This window comes from Rhinopithecus roxellana, chromosome 4, assembly GCF_007565055.1.
Source record: "Rhinopithecus roxellana isolate Shanxi Qingling chromosome 4, ASM756505v1, whole genome shotgun sequence".
NCBI lineage: Eukaryota > Metazoa > Chordata > Mammalia > Primates > Cercopithecidae > Rhinopithecus > Rhinopithecus roxellana.
The window spans coordinates 87,391,690-87,417,085 of record NC_044552.1 but is presented as its reverse complement, the minus strand read 5'-3'; the positions used below and the strand labels follow the sequence as shown (position 1 = coordinate 87,417,085).

The 25,396-nt window shown below is 40.4% G+C and overlaps 1 protein-coding gene across 3 annotated transcripts in view; it reads left to right on the top strand.

The window, feature by feature from the left end:
• The window catches only part of FILIP1 (filamin A interacting protein 1), a 198,118-nt gene that overhangs the window by 120,420 nt on the left and 52,302 nt on the right, over positions 1-25,396 (top strand). For all 3 annotated transcript variants that reach the window (XM_010372232.2, XM_010372231.2, XM_010372230.2), the window contains exons 3-4: positions 2,910-3,083; positions 12,884-13,062. In XM_010372232.2, coding sequence (XP_010370534.1) covers positions 2,910-3,083; positions 12,884-13,062 — 353 coding nt within the window. The remainder of the gene's footprint in view (positions 1-2,909; positions 3,084-12,883; positions 13,063-25,396) is intronic.

The following is a 25,396-nucleotide window of genomic DNA, read 5'->3' as shown; positions in this document are numbered from 1 at the left end:
TATGGGGAATAAGGAATGATGAAGTATTTCTTTTTTCTTTATGAAAGCACTACTTTGTTTCTCTTTGTAAAACTAGTTACATATTTACAGTAGAAAATTTAGAAAATACATACCTGTAGAAACAAAAAGAAGAGGTTAAAAACAGTCCTTAGGCCAAGTGCAGTGGCTCATGCCTGTAATCCCAGCACTTTGGGAAGCCGAGGGGGGCAGATCACTTGAGGTCAGGGGTTCGAGACCAGCCTGGCCAACATGGCGAAACCCTCTCTCTACTAAAAATACAAAAATTAGCCGGGTAAGGTGGCATGTTCTGTAGTCCCAGCTACTTGGGAGGCTGAGGCAGGAGAATCACTTGAACCTGGGAGAGAGAGGTTGCAGTGAGCCAAGATCGTGGCACTGCACTCCAGTCTAGGTGACAGACTGAGACTCTGTCTCAAAAACAAAAACAAAAGCAAAAAACAGAAAAACAAAATAAACGTCAAAAAAACCAGCCCTTAATATTACTACCCTGCCTTCTAAGCCCTTTTCTTTTAGTATTTCAGAAATTTTTAATCAGTATCTAAATTTACAGTATAAACAACAGTACATTCTTTTTCATTTTTTATATTAAAATTTTTTATTTATTTTTTCAAAGGACAGTACATTCTATGTCTGCTCTATAAGACTTCACATTTCACATGTTAGAAAAATGAACTTTAGAAAATTGCCTTTACTTCATCCGATTTAAAGATGAGAAACAGACAGTAGTTTGTTATCAAGAACTTCCAGCTTGCCAACCTTCTATCATCGCCATTTTTTCACTTTAAATGTGATTCTAAATTTTCCTTTCCTGTCATTACATAAGTCACTAAATTCACAGTATGGTGTTTCTTCTTTAAAGACGAGTTCGTCTCTTTCGGATTTGGTCAAAGCAAAAAACTGACCAAGGGTGTGAGGATAATTTAAAGGAGAAAGGTGATGACAGCTTTTTAAGATCGGAAAAAGGAAATGCACTTGCACCAAAGTAAGCAAGGTGACTTTGGATGATGCCAAGGATTTGTATTCAATTTAGTTGCTATGTCTTGTAGTCTATTAGTGTGGCACAGTACTCTCAACCCTGGAATCACCTGGGAGCCTTAAAAAGTGTTGATGTATATAGGTCCTTCTCCAAAAGATTAGAATGTAATTGGTCTGGAACGGCCTGGGTCTTGGGATTTTTTAAGAGTTCCTCAAATGACTTCAGTACAGTCAGCATTGTGAATCATTACTTTAGAACATGCTTTACATATTCACCTATGTCAGATGAACACAGGAGCACTTTCTGCCTGAAGACCAGTCGCAATCTACATTAACTTGAGGCTCCTTCAGTATAGATTGGGAGTTATGCCTTGCACAGTGGTGCCTGGTAGAGAGGATGAACAGGGCTAAAAGACAGCCTGCTCTTCACTCACTAGGTGAGCTGTGCTCTGACTCAGGGCTGTGTCTCCTGGATAAAGTGGGCACCTTTTTCTAATGAGCACAGTGTACAGGCTAACTTGACCCTGCATCTGTGCTTATCTTCTTTCAACCTGCATGGAGACATATTGCCTTTCCATTAAACTATTTCCTGACTTCAACATTCACTAACATTCTAAACCACCAGGTTCTTCAAAATTCGTATTTTCCATTTTTGTCTTGAAGTGAACATGTGTATATGTGGCAGAGACATTTCAAATCTGCAAATTCCAGTTCATTGACATCTCAGTAATGAATTATTCTGTAGCCATATGGAATTAGATTAATTTGGAGACTGAAAAAGCAACGAAAGTGAGAAACCTCAAGAAAGACAAACTTTATAACGGTCGTATCGTGAACACTCATAGTTGACTAGTTAGCTCTCTTCTTTAGAATATCATAATAATGAACCAGGTTTATAATTTCAGTCCCACAGTTAGCATCAATATAGGAGAAAACTCTATTCCATTGTCATAGGCTGAAACTTTGTTCCCAACCAGCTTTTTCTTTAGTACAAGTTGGAATGAAGTCAGGGCACTTCTTACCTATCACCATTACTGGAAAAACAGTTCCAAGTGTGTCCCTATATGGAAATACATTCAGCAAATGTCAGTTCCATCATAAGTAGAAAGATCATCCCTACTAACCAGTGCAAAACATAAGCAGGTGTATTTGCATTATGTGATGGGAACCACAGACTGTATGACATAAAGCCTACAATCGTGGTTTTCTTGAAAGCTTCAGTAATACGTTGTGCTAAGAAACAAACAAACAAAACTGACCTACCAAGCTGACTCATCTAACTGACAGTCTGGATGTTAAAGGGGTGAAATTTCACCTTTATTGTGAATACATTAGATACATTAGATTTGAAAAGGACATCCAAGCATCATATGAGTTCTCAACCATGTGTTTCTGTGCAAAATGAATCACCTAATGAGAAACAGGAAATCACCAATAAAGGCTGTTTGTTAATTGACACATGAAGTTATAACTAGAATGGAGGCAGCAGGGTTTTATTTTAAACCAGATTTGAATATTACATTGAGAACATCAACAGAAAACTAGAAGATTTTAGACTGTCGTTGACCTCGCGTGCACTGAAACAGGTTAAGTATCCCAGGACCAGCCCTGCTTGCCTCCCTCCCCTACCCCATCCCGAATTATTGCTACTTAGATAAAGCAATTTTTATGTAGTTAATATTAGCACAAATCCTTTTTTCTGCTTGCCTGCTTCCTAGCAACCTGAAGCAGAGTATCTGGTTGCCAATCTGCTTTTAGTTAAAAAAAAGAAAAAAAAAAAGAACAGAATACCCAGTGAATTTGCCAATAGCCCTGACAAGATGGGGATGTATTCAATAAGCTCTCTGTTGATATTTTGAGCCCAGGATGTGATTTACATTGTCAATCGTCTGATCTTGCTGCACTTTCTATTACAGGCCAGAGAAGATGTGATCCACATGCTGAAGACGGAGAAAACCAAACCTGAGGTTCTGGAGGCTCATTACGGGTCTGCGGAGCCAGAGAAAGTGCTGCGGGTCCTGCACCGAGATGCCATTCTTGCCCAGGAGAAATCCATAGGAGAAGATGTCTATGAAAAACCGATTTCAGAGGTAAAAATATGACACCAACAAGTCCCCTGGAAGGGAACCTCAGGGAGATATCTTCACATTCTTCCATTTACATGCTTTAACATTTTCTTTCAAAGGCAAAATTTTGATGATACACTAATGTAAAATTAAAGTGTAATTAAATAAGTCAAGGGTTATAGTGGATAAGTTTCAATGTTAAGAATTGTAGAAACTTTTCTTTAAACATACCAAAGCCTGAAATATATTTTTCCATGTGGTTCTTATAGTTACATGCTCTTGCAGTATATTATTATTTTACTTTTCTAAGAAATGATATGTGTAAAAATTTGAAGTGCTTACCAGTTTTAACATTGAGCTGTCATGATTCTTACAAAATTGGTAACCTAAAATTAAATTGATCTTATCACTGATATGGTTATAAAGACACTTTTTCCGAATTTTATAAACTCTTTCATAATTAAAATGGTCTAATGTGAGAGGCCAAAATATAGTGATTGAGGCAAAATCCTAATGAAATGCTTAGGGCAATTCTTTAAGATGAAAGGAATTCTAATAGGGTTATGACTATTGTTATCGATTATTCATAATACCACATTTTAAAAATACTCTCACATTGTAGTAGAAGTTCGAGCCAGATTAAGATACAAGTTTTTCACATTGATCCTTCAGACTTTATATTAAAAAAATTGCAGATGTGAAATTAGTGTCATGAACCAAAAAGAGAACAGAAATTAAAAGTCTGAAACAACTTACTATACGTTTAACATGTAATTTATGTCAAGCCTTTGGAGCAGCTCAGTTTGATAACTCTCAGAGATAAGATCTGCTTTAGACAGCATTCACAACAGATTGATGGTCCCATAATTTTCAAATTTCTGCAGCAAGAATAAACTGGAGCTCTATTCTCATCTTTTCCTAAAGAGTTAAGAGATGATTATACGATAGGATGCAGTCAATAGGCTGGATCTACTTTCATGTCTGAGACCTACCACTGCTAGATGTGTATGGCTATAGGCAGATTATGTAAGCTCTTTAAGCCTCAGTTTCCTCAACTATGGGGTGTGAGGAACCACAGTGTCCGCCTCACAGAACTGCTGTGAGAATTTAATAAAGCAATGCCTATAAAACTCTTTTTTTTTTTTTTTTTTTTTTTTTGAGACGGAGTCTCGCTCTGTCGCCCAGGCTGGAGTGCAGTGGCCCGACCTCAGCTCACTGCAAGCTCCGCCCCCCGGGTTTACGCCATTCTCCTGGCTCAGCCTCCCAAGTAGCTGGGACTACAGGCGCCCGCCACCTCACCCGGCTAGTTTTTTGTATTTTTTAGTAGAGACGGGGTTTCACCGTATTGGCCAGGATGGTCTTGATCTTCTGACCTCGTGATCCGCCCGTCTCGGCCTCCCAAAGTCCTGGGATTACAGGCTTGAGCCACCGCGTCCGGCCGCCTATAAAACTCTTAACATAGTCGCTGGCATATTCTAGGTACTCAACAAGTATTAGTCATTAGTATTTGCTATGATTCAAGAATAACTGCTCATACCCTTAACTGGTTTGAAACTTGGGGAGATTTGAGGAGTAAAAGACACAGAGGTCAAAAACATGTATTTAATATGATAATAATAATAATAATAATAATAATAACAACAACTTGGATTAGAGAACTCAGCTTGGATAAATGGTCTCATTTGGGCTTCTGAGTTCTTTTCTTCCAAGGCTAGAGCTTGGGATGACATTCCCCACCCTCACCACCAAGGGAGAGGTGGGTCTGCAGAGAATACACACTTACCCAGGATTACTGCCTCCAATCCACTGAGTTCTACGGGCTGAACACAGAGAGAGGAGTTTCCGACCTACCTTTAGAAAGTAGGCCTGACCTAAATATTCCTAACTCAGGGACAGAGGATCAGAACAGAAAACATTCACCCTGTGACTTGTCCCTCTGGAACTGGCTAAGCTGGGCATATTTCATGGTTCCTTTCTCCTCTTAACAGTCTAAAGTGTCGTTTCCCCTTTGGGGAGAAGTGAGTGAGAAGGCAGAGAGAAAGGGCAGAAAATACTTTTCCTAATACTGCCAAAATGAAGTCCATTTTGTGAGAGAAATAAAATGATAGAAGGAGAAAAGATTTCCTTCCACCACTTACAAATTTTGGGGCTGTTAACCCTTTGAAATTAACAGTCAAGTTATTGTTACCTAGGAGCAGAATCCTGCTTCCTAATTCACGAGGCAGGAACTGTGATATGTCACTGTTCCATTAGCCTCCTGGGATCATGAGCATGTAGTCTCTAGCTCTTGTTTCCTAGAAGCCATATTATATCTTAAGCCAAAAATCACTGCTCTTTCTTATTTCCATACCGTATTAGGCCCAGCAGGGGTATCCAGTAGAACTCACGAGAAGTTAAGCAATGAACCCAATACAGTGGACCTTTTTCCCTTGCCAAATATCTGGGGAAAAATTAAACAGCAAATATTAAATCTCTCTGCCCTTCTTTGTAAATTAAAGTCTGGGATATCAGAGTTCATAATTCTTAAGCAAAATTCGAAAAACGTTTTCATTTCTTTCCTTCCTAATTTTGTATTCTGCTTAGCTTTAGCCAATGGGATCTCAATTGATTGTCTGGGTAGAGTTTGTTTTTGTTTTCCCCTTTAGTGAACAAAAACCTGGACTCACCGGCATTTTCAAAGTTGTATTAATATATCCTGAAGTCCCTAGAGTCTACTTTTTTCTGAAGAATCTAAAGAATTATTAGGACACATGCAATTATCAGAGTACAACTTCACACTCATAAATTTAAAAAATACAAGAGAGTCTCTAGCACTAAGATACATTTTTCTCAAGCAAAATGATATTCCTTGACCCTAGGACTCAGTATAAAGAAGGTCCATGTTACTCCTACCAGAGACTAAAGCAGAGATTTAGGGCATGTCTGAGGAAAGGAAGGTAGATAGAGAAAATCTTCAGCCATAGCAGGGTTCTGGTAAGTCTGCTCTTACCAGAGCCTATTGTCATCAGCAGCTTAATAATTATGGGAAATGGCAAGCTCGAGGTTGGGTGGAGCCTGTCTGCAGGTATTGTCTTTGCCTCAGTGAGTGGCATTCAAAACATTCCTGTCTTTTTGTAAAGTCTAGGGATTTGCAGTGGTGACCTCTTCAGTGCCTAGGTCTCATTTTAGGTACTCAATTTTCCCATCTGAGTATTTAAGACTTCTTTGGTCTTTTTCTTTTTTCGGGCCCTGTTGCCAAGCCTAGGAAGCCCATCGCTTTAGAGGGTTACCCTTCTGAAGCCTGTGTAATTTGAGGCCCAGAAGGGATCAGACCTTACTCTTCCTCAGAACTTAGCCTCCCCTCATGTTTGAACTTTCAATCCTTGAGTAACTTGTCTGACTCAAGGCAACAAAAATATTTCTTCTGCCACAACTTTTCTGTGTAGGAAGGCTCAGCTGAGTTGCTGCTTCAGCATTTTAGTCTTTTTCTTCAAATGCTCCCAGATATTTGTTTTTCTAATACTGCCTTCCATATTCTACATTATGTGGGCTCCCTCAATGAGAGATCTGAAATCAAAGAATTCTGAGTCTGCCAAGAGTATTCTTTGTTAAACCTAAATCTTATCTATTTTCATGTTCTTAATTTGGATAATCTTCATTAAAGGGCCTTTTTCCATTACACCACACCCACATTTAGACTTATCTGATGTTGTCCTGTCTAAATTCCCTTTTCTTTGTCTCATCTTTCCTTCAAACACCACATGCCAACATTTCTTGAGTATGTTCACTCAGGGCCACAGTAATATTGGCGATTCCAGTGGGCGTGGTGCCTCATGCCTGTAATCCCAGCACTTTGGGAGGCTGAGGCGGACAGATCATTTGAGGTCAGGAGTTCGAGACCAGCCTGACCAACACAATGAAACCCCATCTCTACTAAAAATACAAAACTTAGCCGGGCGTGGTGGCAGGTACCTGTAATCCCAGGTACTCGGGAGGCTGAGAACAAGAATCGCTTGAACCTGGGAGGCCTTGGTGGTTGCAGTGAGCCGAGATTGCGCCACTGCACTCCAGCCTGGGTGACAGAGCGAGACTCTTTCTCAAAAAAAATAAAAGTTACTAAATAAATAAATAAACATTGGCAATTCCATCTACAACAGCTGAGACACTGAAACTCACCAAATAATGCTTCAGATATCTTACCCTGATCTTCCCAGTTTTCGATTCTTAAATCTGTTCGTATTTTATATAACCACTTTGAATAGATGTTGCAGTCTTTAAGGGAAGGGCCCCCAGTTGAGCTCACAAAAGACTATCAGTCCATTCACAGTGTTCTCCTCAATCCCTTCCTGGATCCTAGTGCCTTCTTTGTGAGGAAAGTCACACTGCTCTGTCCTCTGGGCTCTCCTGTCTCTATCTTCTCTGGGCATGCATTCTGATTCAACAATGGCTGAAATACCTTTCATTTTAATATCCTTATTTTTAGAAGCACTTAGATCCATTTCCCCTTTGTGTAAATCTAGTTTGGTCTTTAAGACCTCATATTTTCTTTTAAGTAGATTTCTCTTTTCCTCAATTCCTTAATACTTCTCCAGTTAGCCCTTTGCAGGTAACAGAGCTAAAAACACTTCCTGAATCATGCCTTTTTATCTAAAACATACTGAAATTTCTCCTCAAGTTATTGTACTTCTCCACTAAATTTATTCATTAGAATAAGACTTCCAGGTACACTCTTTCCTTAGTAAATTTTTGGCATTTGGTGTTGTGATTATCTCATTCAATTTTCCTTCCACCTCGTCCAAGTAGAATCTACATTTCCAAAGTAATAGGTGCCCATTCTACTTTCACTAGTCATTTAATAAAACCCATTCCTGTATACTGAACCACAGCTTGGATCCTGAAAACCAAAAGCCATGTACATATAGTATCTATGATTAATGAATCTACAGAATCTTCAGAGTCTCTGGACAAGCCACATAGAGCCAAGAAAATAGACTACCTCTGTTCTCTCTTAGGAGATTGATGTAGTTCCAAACAAAATAACAAGAAACAGCATCTGGTACAGCTGATCTTTTGCTACCTATGTTATTCTTACATCCAAAACTTAAAATTGACACCTAAAACCTCACATACTAATGCTTCATAGCAGAAGAATTTATAGCCTCTACATTCTAAAGTCTGGATCTGCAGCTCTGCCTAAAAAATACACTACATACACCAATACCTCAGTAACTTATGCATTAAGAGATGAAAAGACTGCTTTCCTGATAATGTAATTACTGTTGTGGTCAAGCTGTGCTAGTGTTTGGTGAAGTGAACATTACCCACAAAGACTTCAGCCACCTACTCCAGTGGCTTAGTCCAGAACTGTAGCTATCGCAAACAACCAGTCTCAAAAGCCTACAAGGATAGATGTAAAAAGGCTAAGGTCTACCCTCTGCCTAGGGGGCCCCAGAACACTTGATATTTCCATGTGCTGTTTTTTTCTCCAGATGTCCATGTAATGACTATCTCTTTACATTTCCCAGTCAAACTTCCGATTAGTAATGCTCCCACCTTCCTCTCCAGAATTACTTACATGGATTGAGAGATCCTGCAGAAGAGTTTGACCCTTCAGATCACAGTGTATCATTGTATGACAGGCAGAGTAAAAACTAAGAAACAAAAGGGCTTGGCTGCACATATCCAGTTGCCTATTCCAAATACAACTTTCAAGTAAGTCACCCCTCCTTCCTTTGGGAGGAGTTGGGTAGGGCCTGAAGAAAGAGGGAAAATACTGATCTTCAAATACTTTCCAAAGGATGGGGAGTCCTATTTTATGATAAAGCAGCAAGGCTCAAAAAGGGGGGAAAGTTGCCTTTTCTACATTTCTGATGATGATGATGTTTCAGCAATGCTTGACACGTTCTCTAAAATATGTTGAAAATCACATTTGTAGAAATTTGGAAAGTTCTTGGGGAGAAGATTTTGTAATAGGGAATGGAGCTATTGTAATGGGAAAACCTCACGTATAGACTGTTTCTTTAAGACTACAAAAATTGACTGGGTGCGGTGGCTCACGCCTGTAATTCCAGTACTTTGGGAGGCAGAGGTGGGTGGATCACCTGAGGTCAGGAGTTCAAGACCAGCCTGGCCAACATAGTGAAACCCTGTCTCTACTAAAAACACAAAAACTAGCTGGGTGTGGTGGCGGGCACCTGTAATTCCAGCTACTCAGAAGGCTGAGGCAGGAGAATTGCTTAAACCCAGGAGGCAGAGGTTGCAGAGAGCCAAGATTGCACCACCGTACTCCAGCCTGTGCAACAAGAGCGAAACTTCATCTCAAAAAAAAAGAAAAAAAAGACTACAAAAAATTATTGGAAGATATAAAAATACAATTAGCAATTCCTGATGATCTCAGATAATATCAGCCACCCATTAACATGGGCTTCTCCACCAGTCTCTATCTGGTCACCGACTCCTAAACAAGGGAAGTGGAGATCTGGGAAAAAGATAATGCAAGGAGTCTCTCTTTTATTTTGGGCCCCAGAAATGACTCACTCATAATGAACATATCATGCAATTATAGAGAGAACTTAATCCTCCTTATAACTGAAGGGCAAACAGAAAACTAAAGCGGAATAGCTCTAATGCTGAGACCCTGTGGAGTTACCCCGTGGGGTTTCCGGAAGTTGGTTGTGAGATTGAGAACTGATTTTAAATATGTCTGTTTCAACTAGAACAGTTGGTTCTCAATTGGGGTCGTGGTGGATTTTTCCCTCCAGGGAATGTGCAGTGTCAGGATAGTTTGGTTGTCACACAGGAGGTGGTGCTTACTGGCATCTAGTGGACAGAGGCCAGGGATGCTGCTAAACATCCTCCAGCTCACAGCACCCTGAAATAAAGATTTATCTGGCCTCAGCAGTGCCAAAGTTGTGGAACACTGAACTAGAATTCAAAGGGAAGAATAGGATAGTGAGTAGGATGGGAAATATCAAGATTGTCAGATTTGGTCCAATTTAACAAACACTTACTGAACATCAACTTTGTACCAGGGCCTGTACTCAGCACCAGAGTCTAAAAAGGTGGTCAAGGCATGATCTCTTTAAAATCATATAACCTGGCCAGGCCAGATGTGGTGGCTCGTGCCTATAATCCCAGCACTCTGGGAGGCCAAGGTGGACAGATCACCTGAGGTCAGGAGTTAGAGACCAGCCTGGCCAACATGATGAAAACTCATCTCTACTAAAAATACAAAAATTAGCTGGGCATGGTGACATGCCCTGTAATTCCAGCTACTCAGGAGGCTGAGGCAGGAAAATCGCTTGAACCCAGGAGGTGGAGGTTGCAATGAGCTGAGGTCAAGATCATGCCACGGCACTCCAGCCTGGGCAACAGAGTAAGACTTGGTCTCAAATAAATAAATAAATAAATAAATAAATAAATAAATAATGAAAAATAAAAAAATCTTATAACCTGATCAGAGAAAGAGGCACAAAGACCCGGTAATAATTCTTTTTTATTTTGTATTTATGTATTTATTTTTTTGAGATGGAGTCTTGCTCTGTTGCCCCTGCCGGAGTGCAGTGGCACGATCTCTGCTCACTGCAAGCTCCGCCTCCCGGGTTCATGCCATTCTCCTGCCTCAGCCTCCCAAGTAGCTGGGACTTCAGGTGCCTGCCACTATGCCTGGCTAATTTTTTGTATTTTTAGTAGAGATGAGGTTTCACCGTGTTAGCCAGGATGGTCTCGATCTCGATCTCCTGACCTTGTGATCCGTCCACCTTGGCCTCCCAAAGTGCTGGGATTACAGGCCTGAGCTGCCGTGCCCGGCCCAAAACCCAATAATAATATTTATGGGTTTTTTTTTTTCCGCCTTTTTTTTGTTTTGTTTTGTTTTGGTTTTGGTTTTTGAGATGGAGTCTTGCTTTGTTGCCCAGGCTGGAGTGCAGTGGTGCGATCTTGGCTTATTACAACCTCCGCCTCCTGGGTTCAAGTGATTTTTCTGCCTCAGCCTCCCAAGTGTCTGGGATTACAGGCATCTGCCACCACATCTGGCTAATTTTTGTATTTTTAGTAGAGACAGGGTTTCACCATGTTGGTCAGGCTGGTCTCGAACTCCTAACCTCAAGCAATCCACCCGCCTCAGCCCCCCAAAGTGCTGGGATTACAGGCATGAGCCACTGTGCCTGGCCCCTGTAATAATATTTGGTAAGAACTGTTTTAGAGATATGTACTGTCTATGAGTTCTGAAATCCTCCCTATATTTAGCATCTCTTGAAAAACAGAGGACTTTGGATCCTACATATACTTTTCCTAGAAATGCAGATAGCTGCAAGCTTTAAAAACAGATTGTGATGAAAATCACTTTCCAGGGGAGAAGCCTGGTGCATGTACATGCTGAGATCTTAATTTTTCTATTAGGAAGGGTGTTATCCTCTTTCTGAGTATAGAGCTTTGTGCTATCTCATAAAACCGTGAAAGAGTTGTTCTCCTGCAAGTTTAGGAACCCAAATGACCAATAAACAAATGAAAAAGTGTTTGAACTTTATCAGGTAAGTGAGCATTAAAATCACAATGAACGAACACTACACACCCACCAAAATGGTTAAAAGGTTTTTGTTGTTGTTGTTTTTTGAGATAGAGTCTCCATCTGTTGCCCAGGCTGGAGTGCAGTGGTGAGATCTTGGCTCACTGCAACTTCTGCCTCTACGGATCAAGCGATTCTCCTGCCTTAGCCTCCTGAGTAGCTGGGATTACAGGCACGTGCTACCACATCAAACTAATTTTTGTATTTTTAGTAGAGATGGGGTTTCACCATGTTGGTCAGGCTGGTCTCGAACTCCTGACCTCATGATCCGCCTGCCTCGGCCTCCCCGAGTGCTGGGATTACAGGCGTGAGCCACCACATCTGGCTAAAAGTTTTAAAAATACTAAGTGTTGGCCGGGCGCGGTGGCTCAAGCCTGTAATCCCAGCACTTTGGGAGGCCGAGACGGGCGGATCACGAGGTCAGGAGATCGAGACCATCCTGGCTAACACAGTGAAACCCCGTCTCTACTAAAAATACAAAAAAAACTAGCCGGGCGAGGTGGCGGGCGCCTGTAGTCCCGGCTACTCGGGAGGCTGAGGCGGGAGAATGGCGCAAACCCGGGAGGTGGAGCTTGCAGTGAGCTGAGATCCGGCCACTGCACTCCAGTCCGGGCGACAGAGCGAGACTCCGCCTCAAAAAAAAAAAAAAAAAAAAAAAAAAAAAATACTAAGTGTTGACAAGGATGTAGAGCAATCAAAACTCCTAAACACTGGTTGTAGGAGCGTAAATGGGTACAGCTTCTTTGGAAAATTGCTTGGCATATCCTATGACCTATATTTGGTCATATCCTATGACCTATATTTCACTCATAGGTATATCTAATAAAGCTACATATACACATATCCTATGACCCATATTTCACTCATAGGTATACACCTGACACATATGCTATATGTTCACTAAAGGACATGTATTAGAGTATTCAGAACAGTATTATTTGTAATAGACCCAAGTTGGAAACTACCCAAATGGTCATCAACAGTAGAATGGATAAAATTGTGGTATATCCCACCGCCCTTAAAAAGGAAAAAGGTTTAGGAACCATATATATGTTTACAAAAAAGCCAGAAAGCCAGAAGTTACTGCAACATTATTATGGTTGGTTTATACAGCCAATTGGCATAAAGAAACTGATACAATGGGGGAAATAGTAGTGAATACCAGACTCACTGTTCTCGCTTTCAGGTAATAAGTCACTAGACCCATGTCAACAAGTTGTTTAGAGTCCTATGCAAATGCAATAAAATATTAAGCTCTTTCCCATATTTGCTTATTCAGCTGGACAGACTTGAGGAAAAACAGAAAGAAACCTACCGGCGCATGCTAGAGCAGCTGTTGCTGGCCGAAAAGTGTCACAGGCGCACCGTGTACGAGTTAGAGAACGAGAAGCATAAACACACTGACTACATGAACAAGAGCGATGACTTCACCAACCTGCTGGAGCAGGAGCGGGAGAGGTAATGCGTACACACACCACCGGTCACATCTGCATGCCCGTAGCCCTTTCATGTGTGCCCCTCCCTTCAGGGATCAGTCTTTCAGCCAGGGGTACTGTGGACAGGTGCCCAGCGTCGAATGCCAATTTCTGAATGGGTGGTAACCACAGAGAATGATACTGAATTTTACCTGAGATTGTTACATGAATGTTTTGGGGGTTGCATATAGGTAGGGCATCACATTCCCACAAGGATGTTAAAAGCCATGAAACCGTAAAGCTGGAAAGAAACTCAAGGACTTTATATTTAAACTTGATCAATGAAGCACCTACATTTGAAAAGTCTTTCTACAAATTGCTTTCTATTTGAACTAATCTAGTTTTTCTCTTTGGGGTGGGAATCAGCTTTTCAGAAAGGCAAATTATTATACTTAACAATTATAAATGAATCCTATTCATTTTTAATACCAGTGTAGAAAATGTTACTATTTGGCTGTGTATAAATCACTTAATGACTAGAACTACCTGCTGAACTTTCTAAGGACTGCATAAATTTTAAAACTTGGGGTAAAAAAAGAAACCAAACCAACTAAAAACGGACACATTTAGCCTTGATGTTTATTCTTGTAGGTATTTATTTAGTCTTCTAAGACCAGGGATTGCCACAATTGAAGCAGAGACCCCAAATTTTAAAATGTTGTAATTCACTCTTCTATACCATCTGTTTTCTTTTCTCAGTATCTTTTAAATTATTATCTCCCTTCTCTTCCCTAGGCTGAATGCTTGTGTCTTTGAATTCCACAGACTTTGAAACCAATGATATTGAATCCTCATGCTTTGAGTTACCAAGCATGTCTGCTTTTGTGTTTAGAGCTTGCAAATTGAGAACCACTAGGGAACAGCTTTACCTAGCCCAACTTTATTATCTATTTAGTTACAAAAAAGAGACCTAGTTTTCCCAGATTAGTGTATATATGAGAAGAAGCTATCACAATTAGACAGTAAATAAAAGCATAAAATAGAACAGGTTTGGGTTAAACATTTTTTTTAAATTATTGGTAATGTTTATTTATTATTGGATTTGGTACATCCCTTGCAGAAGGAGAAATGGAAAAGTGAACAATGGCCAAATTGTTGTGTACTGTATCCCAGACTTATGTTTGTCTTAAGTTCCTGTTAAGCTCAGGTTAACTAGCTTCATGTTTGAACACATAGACTAACTGATTTGACATCTTGGAGTAACCAGTGAAAATAAATCCCACCTCCTCAATCTCTGAGAACTTTCCAACCTCAAGTTATAGATATTGCAAACATGGTTCTAAGGAGAGTATAAATTACATATATAGTCATGTGTTAATGAAGGGGATGCATTCTGAGAAATCCATCATTAGGTGATTTCATCATTGTGTGAACATCATAGAGTACGCTTACACAAACTTAGATGTATAGCCAACTGCACATCTAGGCTATATGGCACAGCCTGTTACTCTTAGGCTACAAACCTGTACAGCATGTTACTCTACTGCATTCTGCAGACAACTATAACACAATCGTAAGTATTTGTGTATCTAAACATATCAAAGGTAAGGTAAAAATATGGTATTATAATCTTATGGGATACAATGGGGGAAATGGCCGTGAATACCAGACGCACTGTTCTCCCTTTAAGGTAGTAAGTCACTAGACCCATGTCAACAAATTATTTAGAGTCCTATGCAATTGAAATAAAATATTAAGTGTATAATTAATATTAATGGTAATGAATATAAAAGTACTCTGTGGTGGCTGCACGTGGTGGTTTGCACCTGTAATCCCAGCACTTTGGGAGGCCGAGGCGGACAGATCACCTGGGGTCAGGAGTTCGAGAGCAGCCTGGCCAACATGGTGAAACCTGCCTCTACTAAAAATACAAAAATTAGCTGGATGTGGTGGTGCACACCTGTAATCCCAGCTACTCAGCCTGACGCAGGAGAATTGCTTGAACCCGGGAGGCAGAGGTTGCAGTGAGCCGAGATCGTGTCATTGCACTCCAGCCTGGGCAACAAGAGCGAAACTCTGTCCCCCCCCCCCCCCAAAAAAAACAGTCTCTGTGAACTGTCATGCTCTCTTGTGCTGCCTCAGGCACACCACCATCATATATGCAGTCCCTTGTTGACAGAAGTGTTGTTATGTGGCTCAAGTCTCTATCTACAACAGTCATCTGGTTAGGTGTTCTGTGTTGGAATGTGGTCAGATAAAAAAGTAGCAACTTGATATAGACTTTTTAAAATGTTGAAAATCAAATAATTCTAAGAGCACCTGTGTGAATTATTTTTCATTACCTTGTAAATTACTTGATTTAGAACCAGATATCTGTCTTTTCTTCAGCTTCCCACCTAAGCTAAATGCCTGAGGTAGCATAAGGTCACTTACTGAGTCATTGGTTTAATAAAAGTGTGTAGATGGAGTGACCGTACTTGTTTCTTGTTTTCCTAATTTTTGTGTTCTGTGAGAGTAATTGAAATAATACATGATAGAGAGCATGATCGTTCACAGAGTAATTTTATATTCAGTATCCACTAAGCCTACGCAGGATGTGTTTATTTACTACCTTCATGTTGGTTAACTCTAAATTAACAATTTTAATCCCCTCCCTCTTGTAGAAGTTGTTTAATTTTATTAAAACAATTACAACAGCCTCTCCTGAGCAAAGTGCTATGTAGAAAGTTTTAAAAGTTAAAAAAAAAACTTTAAAAAAATTACCCTGACATGCTTTTGATACTTTTATCAACACCACTGGGATATGTCACCAAACTTTCACGTTTTAGATAAGAATTCACTAAGAGACCTTTGACTCTCACTTAATTTTCACACCACTTTATGTTTTAAAATACTTTTTCAAGGAATCAGTTATACTTGAGTGCTTAAATCTTTCTTTTTTTTTTTTCTGTCAACGTTTTATCTTAACTCAACACTCTGACCACCAGTGCACATGCCGTGGGCACTCTCTGACAGACACTTTATTCTAAATTAAACATCCCTAGTAGGACCTGATTGATAACTTAAGTTGGCATCTCTGAATTTCTCTGCGATCTGAGGCGTCCACCGTGACTTGCTTGCCAAGTTCCCGGGGCAGCGAAGTCTTTGGGATTTTTCAAAGGTCAAGCCTGGGATTCCTGCTACCCTTTGGAAACGGCTCCGCTAAATCTGCTTTGGGTTAAATCCTCTTTTTGAAGTAAGCGGTCATAATTAGATCTACTTATGAGAGCTGGCAGGAGGCTGACCCCGAGACTTTCTTTCCCGCGGGCCAAGTTGCCGGGGAGCCCCTCTCCAGAGCGTACCACGGACCACGGACCTCGGCCGGGTCGCCGCATCCCTGGGGCTCTGCCAGAGAGCCTCTCCAGGAGGCTCCCGCCGAGGCGCAACGCGGCCACAGCACCTGCAGGGGAAGCTGGACTGCAGCTAATAAAGAAACGGCATTTCTGAGAACAAGTGGGAGTCCTCGTGTCCTGTAGACTGTTCCAAGTCCTTTATTTGCTTTTTATTTTGCACTCCCTTCCCCTTTTCCCGAAAAGTCGCTGTGAGCAAAAAGCAGAGCCAAGAGCTTTGCTTCGGAAACACTGTGAACATGAGTAAGGGAAGAAAGTGAAGTCTGAGATAAGCCTGAGTGGTTTTCTCCTTATAATCACTCACTCAGCTTCTCCCGCCGGTGGTGAGATTCTGCAGGCTGCCTCCATTCCAGGCGGCTTATTGATTTGGTGGTGGAGGGGTGAGGCTGGGGCGGGGCAGAGCAGGGACTCTCTGGGCACCAGAACCTTTTCAGCTCCATTCTCCTCATTTGTCCTGCTCTGTAAGGGTTTCTCACCTCTTCCAGAAAAATGGCTAAAGATAACAAAAAGGAACCCAGGTTCACAGGATCAGTAGTAGCTGTTGATAAGCCATCCAGATTCAGATGTTTGATGAAGCCAGGAGTCTGAGGCCCTGAATATTGCAAAAGATTTTGAGATCAGCCCTTTCAAATCCCTCATTGAGGCACTGAGGCCTAGAACAATTATGTAACTCAACCAAGATCACACAGTGCAGGCCACCACTCTAGCACTTGTGGGCAAGTGGATGCTTTGTGCAAAAAGTTTCATTTTTGTGTGTAGGTTCCCCACCCCCACCCTCTTATATCCAAACTATGACACAAAATTTTAAAAGGCAGAATGACTGTTATCGTGAAGATATAAGCACAGAGATATTAGGACCAGGGTGTCTCTAGAATGTCAAGGTAGAAGCTTTGGCACAGTGGTCTCTCAGAAGGAGCAGCCTGGGACTTGTTTTGAAGTTGAGTCTGAATAGCACACACAGTGTTTTACTTAGCTTATATTCTATTTGGGGTAGTTATCATGGAAGGTTAATGAGGTTTATGGGGGCACTTAAAGCCTTTCTCCAAATTAACTCCCTTGTTTTGCCACTGACCTAGACCCTATACGTGTGAAAACTATATAAATTATTTTTCACTTTTCAGGAATTGTTTAATTCATCTTGTATAAAAATTGCACAAATTAAGTACCTAAAATGGGCAATATATTGTTCTGGGCTTCCTTTATTCTAAGTCAACAAATTGTGATCATAATTTGTTCCATCATTTACTGCATATTTGTTTTTACAAATAATTAGAGTCCCAAATTAAAAAGAGAAAACACCATTTTAAAATGTTTTGGCTTAATTAGCACTTTTAATAATAAAGACAAAATATTTTTTATTGTATTAATTCAGGCTGCGTAAAGAAAGGCCCCTTGTCTAAATGCTATATTTGGTTTGGTCCATATTTCAAGTCAACTTGACTTTTAAAGGCATAATTCTGAGCACATGAGATCACCTTCAGAGTCTGTACTTTATTCTCTGCCTGAACTGTAAGACTTGTGATTTTAATCTTAAGCTTCACTAGGGCTGCTCCAAGAATGTCAAAATAGAGAGAACACAGTTACATCAAAAAGTGGTCTGGGACTTAAAGAAATATTTGAGGGAAATGTGTGTGTGTGTGTGTGTGTGTGTGTGTGTGTGTGTGTGTGTAAATGATATGGAGGAGTGCTGTCTAGATCTATCACTGTAGATACAGATTTTAAAACTTTTGGATTTTATAGGCTCAGCTGGGACTACATAAATAATTACATCATCATATAATATTGCAGCAAGCCTTCCAAGTGTAAGTTAAGTTTTTTAAAGTACAAATCAGCATCTCAAGAGAAATCCATTAACCTGTGAAGGAGAGACTGTAAGAGCAGGGGCTTGAATGGAAGGGAAGCTTTCAAGCCCCATTTTGGTATTCTTCCTTTAAGTCAATGTGAACAGGGAGTTGGTCATGTATCTGGTGGATGATGGGACAGTCTGCACTCTTATACTTTCCTATGTGGGGGAATGACCAGTCAAAATCAACTGTTTTTGAAAACTTGCTCTAGTGGACTGGGATCTTTGGAAATATTCTTGATCCACTTTATAGAAAAAGATTCATGTCTGGTTCCCTGGAACATTATTCTTAAGTTTCTTAGGTTTAGTGCCCATATCTTTTTTTTTTTTTTTTTTTTTTTTGAGACGGAGTCTGGCTCTGTCTCCCAGGCTGGAGTGCAGTGGCCGGATCTCAGCTCACTGCAAGCTCCGCCTCCCGGGTTTACACCATTCTCCTGCCTCAGCCTCTGGAGTAGCTGGGACTACAGGCGCCCGCCACCTCGCCGGGCTAGTTTTTTGTATTTTTAGTAGAGATGGGGTTTCACCGTCTTAGCCAGGATGGTCTCGATCTCCTGATCTCGTGATCCGCCCGTCTCGGCCTCCCAAAGTGCTGGGATTACAGGCTTGAGCCACCGTGCCCGGCCTGGTGCCCATATCTTAAAAGCATGTAACAAAATGGACTTTTCTCACTGGTAGCTCAGAGAATCTAAATAAAGCACTCTGTAGAAAAAGGTTGCTTATGCTTTGCAAATGCTCAAGTCTTAACAAGCAGAAAGTAATCCATATGTGTAACATAACAACAGAAAACAACTGAGCCTTCTTCTTTGTGATTAGCACTCTGCTAGAAGCTGTTCAAAAGCAAAGTTAACTTTTATTGACCCCCGGATAAGCTAGACACATGTACCAACTTGTTTAATCCTTACAAAACTATAAGATGTGTAATTATTAGCCCCTTTTAGCAGATGAGGAGGCAGAGAAGTTAAATTCCTTCCCCCAAGGACACTTGCCAATAATTAATTGGCAGAATCAGGGTTTGAATTGAGTTTTTTTCTATAAGAAAAAAATAACTTTTCCCACTCCTAACTTCTTACCTTCTGATAAAAGTGAAAGCCTTATTTCTTCAAAGCACAGAAGGAGAAAGGTGACTTGGAAAGTTGACCAGTGACTTGAATTGCATACCTATTCTGTTGCCTGTTTAGGATTCAAATTCACAGACCTTCACTTGGTCATAAGACATACCGCCTAATATCAGTATCCCACTGATGAAGGAAATTGTTGGGAATAGACAGTTTTCAAGAAAGAAGAGGAATTAAAATTCAGAGACCCAATGACCCAGCTGGAGTATGTTCTATAGTTTCTGAAATAATGCAGAATCAAACTCCACCTTCCATTTCATCTTACCCTTAAAATATGCAAATCCCACTTTCTACTGGAAAAATGTAATTAAAGTAAAGGAGGCTGAGGTGATGAGGTGTTACCCCAGGGTATAGCTAGAGTATCTGTTTTGGGTGATAAGGTGGGTGCCAGGTGGTATAAAGAAAGTGAAGCCGGGCGCGGTGGCTCAAGCCTGTAATCCCAGCACTTTGGGAGGCCGAGACGGGTGGATCACGAGGGCAGGAGATCGAGACCATCCTGGCTAACACCGTGAAACCCCGTCTCTACTAAAAAATACAAAAAACTAGCCGGGCGAGGTGGCGGGCGCCTATAGTCCCAGCTACTCGGGAGGCTGAGGCAGGAGAATGGCATAAACCTGGGAGGCAGAGCTTGCAGTGAGCTGAGATCCGGCCACTGCACTCCAGCCTGGGTGATAGAGCGAGACTCCGTCTCAAAAAAAAAAAAAAAAAAAAAAAAAAAAAAAAAAAAAAAAAAAAAAGAAAGTGAAGATACATCTTACTTGAAGGGACCGAGAAAGTAACTTAAAAAGGTAGCTTCCCAGGGTTGGAAAGTTTGGGGTTAGAAGAGTCACTTCTTTTAAAAGACCCAGGATAGTAACATACCTACTATCAGTGCTGTGGAACTAGTAGCATGTTGCTGATCTACCAGGCACCCCCCTGGATTAAATATGAAGGAGCCCATTAAAAATGCTTTTGAGGTTCATTTCACCAGATTCCACCTATACAAAGATGCTGGGTCTTGGATGGATGTGAGCTTTTTCCCAAGCTTCATAGCACTCTCATTCTCAAAGTTAATGAGCTAACGGCCTCTGATTAAAGACTGTTTAAAGTCTTAGTATTATAATGTTAACAAGGATGCCTACGAAAATGAGTTATCTGACTCACAGAAATTTCTAATTAATCAAGGTTATGCCATGAATTAATTTACTTTTACTGCTATAGAAGATATCTCTCAAATACATTTTACTTTCTTTTAAAAAAATTAAAATATACCACAAAATTCAATTAAGTCATATTTGATGATTCAGGATCTTATAGTGCTACTACCTGGATGACTCTGTACCTTATAAACTCAGAGCCTATTAGATTATATTTAAATCTAAATGTCAGTTCTGATCATGTTTTACTACAGATAAAAATGGTGAGGATGTTTTCTAGATTTTAGGGCTTAACTTGGTTTAACCGAGAATTTTAGTTAATTAGATTCAATATATTTAGGCTTTTATAACCACCACCACCACCACGACCATAGCAATAGAACTTGGACCAGAAAGAACCCTAATGACATTGTGGAGTGGCATTGCTGTCTGGTGTAAATATCCAGGGTTCTTCATCTTGCACCAAGAGGTTTAAGGACACGGACACATGTGAGTGGGTTAAGGAAAGTGGAAAGTTTAATAGGCAGAAGAAAGGAGAGAGGAGAGCAGCTATCTCTCTCTTGTGAGAGAGAGGTGCCCAAAAACGAAAAGACGGCTGACCACAGCAGATTTTATAGGCAGGCTTCAGGAGGCAGTGTCTGATTTACATAGGGCTCACAGATTGGTTTGACCAGGTGTGAAGTTTACATAGTGCACGGAAAAGGCTGGTCGCCCCACCCTAATCTTATTATGCAAATGTTTTTCCACTTGGCCAGCACCAGCTTGTCTGTTCCTTACTTGAACAGGCCTAGTCACAGGTAGTATATTCCTATGCGCACAACTGGGGACATTCGCCTGTGCGAGCGTCCAGCTTGCTTGTTTATGTCTGCAGCTCGATTTTATGGGCTGCTCTTTGTTAGAAAAAAAAGAGCTGGGGGCTGTTTTTCATTAAAAGGAAAACCTTACCAAGGACTTCCGTACTCTCACTATCTGCCTAAGTAATTTCTTTGTAACTCCTATGTCAGTTGTACAAAAGGATAAGATAATAATCAAAGAAAACTGACTACAGGAAAAAAAGTGTTGAAAGGGAGGGCTTGAGTGAAAATGAGCAAGAAATGCACTTTACTGTAAATGATTTCAACAAGCTGTGTAAGAATGCCTTAGTCCTGGTGTTTGATATCCCTTATTTTAGAAAAGTCCTAAGAAAAGCAACAGTGGAGGACAGTATTTGGCATTTAAATATGAGAAATAGTGGGAACCCAGTAAGGGTAGATGTTCATGTTGGCAGACTTTCTCTAGATCTGAATCAGTCATTGAGAGAGTTTATCTTTTTAAAAACATTTTTAAATTTTTTTATGTTTTAGAGTTGGCATCTTGCTCTTTTGCTCAGGCTGCATTGCAGTGGTGTGATCAAAGCTCACTGCAACCTCCAGAGAGTTGATCTCTTTCAAAAAGTTTTCAGGATATCACCAGATAGTCCCTGAAACTCTTAAGTTCCTGATTTGCTGAAAAGGCCTCTACTGAGAGAAATGGAGGCAGCTCCTTTCACATTGCTGTCATTCTTTTTGTCATGTGGCCCTGTAAATGCTGGTCACAACCAGTTAGAGAAGTTGACAACTGTCCTGGACAAAGGTCACAGAGGTCTCCAATGCAAGTGCCTCCAGAGCCAACTGACCCAACTCTTCAGCATACATGGCATGAGTGGTTGAAACTGCTAGACTGAAGAGGCCATTCTCTGACTACCAGGGAAGGGTAAAGTTTAGCTCAGAATAATTGACCCCATTTTAGTTTGTAGACCCAGTGTTGTCAATTCTTAAGTTTCAGAAAATGATAGAACTCTGATTTTAGTAAGATATACCAGTTTTTCAATGTTGACTCAAATTGATAAAATAATGTGTGGTGAACAAAGCCGTCTCCTGGCCACTTTGTCTTTAAAGTGGCTGGTTTACAACCTTTGATGGCCTAGGCATTAGAGAGACTAAGGTGGATGAGGTGGCAGGGCATGTGCTGTTTGATGGTGATCAGTTAATCCATTGAGACCCTCATGAGGCATACAAAACAGAAAGAAGAAAGGACAATAGTAGCCTAGAAAACCACCAAAAACCAAACAACAAACAAACAGAAAACCACTCCAGAACATAGAAATTCTCAGAGTGAAGAAAGCCACATCATATCTGGGGTTACAATGGATGCCTATTTCTGAAGGGATGACAAGCATTGGGCCATAAGCATTGCTGTTGGGTTATTGGAACTGCAGGTGTATGTTAAACAATGATGAACAATATTCCAGTTCTCTTTGGGCCTGTTTGACTGTGGAGACAGTTTTCTGTATTTATTCACTTTTTGGGATATTCTTTCTAAGAACTCGCATCATCTTAAGTAACCTGGGTGGCTCTGCTCTTACAACCTCAGAGACCAAGGGTTACAATAATAAAATTGTTATAGCTTTCACATTATCATTTACTTATACTCAATTATAAAAAATGTACTATAGCATGATAGTAATTGGATGTTTTAACCTAGTGTTTTCTATTTCCTTGTGACCTGTCCCCATCTGAGTAGTCACCCAAGAGCAACCACTGCCTCAAGAGAAATTTGTCGCAACTAAAGGGGAGAATAGAAATCAATATCTGGTGTATAGGATCAGAAGCAAGGATCTAGGTATAGCATTAGACAGAATATGTAATCAAGTGGATCCAATTTTTATCACCCCTCTTCTTTCCCATTTAGATAAGATGTTTCTCTGAGAGGATAGAAACAAGGAAGCAAGAGAAGTTTATGCTATAGGAAGGGGTAGTTCAAAATAAGAGGCTTTGTTTGGCGCTTTTTTGTGGGGAGTGGGTGGGGGACAAAGATGGACAGTAATATAAAACCCAAAGAGGGTTAGTGTGGAGAACTCTAGACTGAGGGGATTACCAGGTGGAGTCCAAGAGAATCTTAGTTTGCTTGGTCTGCCATAACAAAATACTATAGACTCTGTAGCTTAAGCAATGGAAATGTATTTTCTCACAGTTCCAGAGGCTGAAAGTACGGGATGCCAGAATTGTTGGGTTCTGGTGAGACCTATTCTGTTGGCTTGTAGATGGCTGCCTTCTCCCTCTGTGCTCACATGGGCTTTTTCCAGTTCACATGTATGTAGAGATAGCTCACTCTCTTCCAACTCTTATAAGGCCACCAATCCTATCAGATTAGAACTCCAACCTTATGACCTCATTTGACCTGAATCACCTCCTGAAAGTCCTGTCTCTAAAATAAGGTCACATTGGGGATTAAGGGTTCAGCATATGAATTTTGAGGGGCACAAATTAGTCTTTGGTCCCTCCATGAATTCAGGAGAAAATGAGTAAAAATGGTGTCCAATATGTTTAGTTGGAGAAATCTTGATACAGCCTCAGTTTCCTGCCACTCTAAAAGAATATCTAGATTTTTTCCCTATGCCTTTGAAAGGCCATGGAAGTGGCTGAGGCAGGGCTTGTCAAGAGCATGGAACTGCGACTGACGTGGATCAGCAACTTGGACAGATTGGCAACTGAGATCAGAGACCACAGTGTGCATCTCAGAGGATGCCTATGTGGAAGGATAATGAGCAGATGACCTCTCAGCCACCTTCCTGATGGTTCCAGAGGTTAGTCACACTCAGAAATGAGGACTTGAAGCCCTAGAATGAACTCAGGAGATCCTGACTTGACTGAAGTCTGAATTTACTAAAGGAAACTAGGCTTGGGTGAGCATACCTAGAATTAACTAAGATGAAGTTTCTGTCACCTGTGGAATGGGACCCCAAATAGAAATTATAAAAGATACAGAAAAATGAAGATTGTTGTATTTCTTGCACACATGAGTATGAGGCCTACAATTAGTACCACTTCATGGGTAAAATAATCTGTATGTGTGCTGAGGAGAAATAATGCAGTATTGAGGCATTTCAGATTAGATATGATGTGCTTCCAAATATCTTGTGACCTTCAGAGGATCATCTGAACTTAGTTTTACCTCTTCAACTGCAGTCAATTTCTTCTCTAGATTACTCTAGCTACACGGTGTGAGACCCTCATGAAATCTGTCACCTAGAGACAGTTATTTTCTTAGTCTCCTGCATTTCATTTAGAGACAGGTAACTCTGAATTCAGTTACTAAGTCTATCACTTATGGTCTATGACTTTGGATAGGTTGTTTAACCTTTCTGATTTTTGGTTTCCTCTTAAATAGAATGGGGATAACCAAGTACCTATCTCACAGCATTTTATGTTCATGAGATAATGAATATATAGCCCCATTCATAAGGCATAGCATGTAATACCTAAAGGGATAATTTATTTTACTCATCTGTGTATTAAACTCTTGGAGGAAAACAATACAAGTTTCACTAACTCATGATTTACGGTTTATCAAACTAAGACATTTTGAGAACAATGCAATACATAGCAAAAGTAAACTTTTCTGTTGTTTGAGGGTAGTTGTTTTTGTATTTAATTACATGTAGACTCAGGAAGACTGAAAACCTACTGCAGTTAGAGACTTCAATAAAGGGAAGTAGCAAAGTACAAAATTACATGGAATCAATAAGCAAAAAATCAATAGTTTTCATATTTCCAAATGACAAAATAATATAAACTATATTACATATAAACTATATTAAATATAAAACATCTAGGCATAAAGCTAAGAATGTGAAATACCTACATAAAGAAGAATCTTAAATGCTGCATAGAGACATGAAAAAGACTGAGACCAATGGAAAGGATCATATTCTAGGACTGGAGGACTCAATATCATAAAGATGTCAAAGACCTGGCACAGTGGCTCACTCCTGTAATTCCAGCACTTTGGGAGTCTGAGGCAGGCAGATCACTTGATCCCAGGAGTTCAAGACCAGCCTGGGCAACATAGTGAAACCTCATCTTAAAAAAAAAAA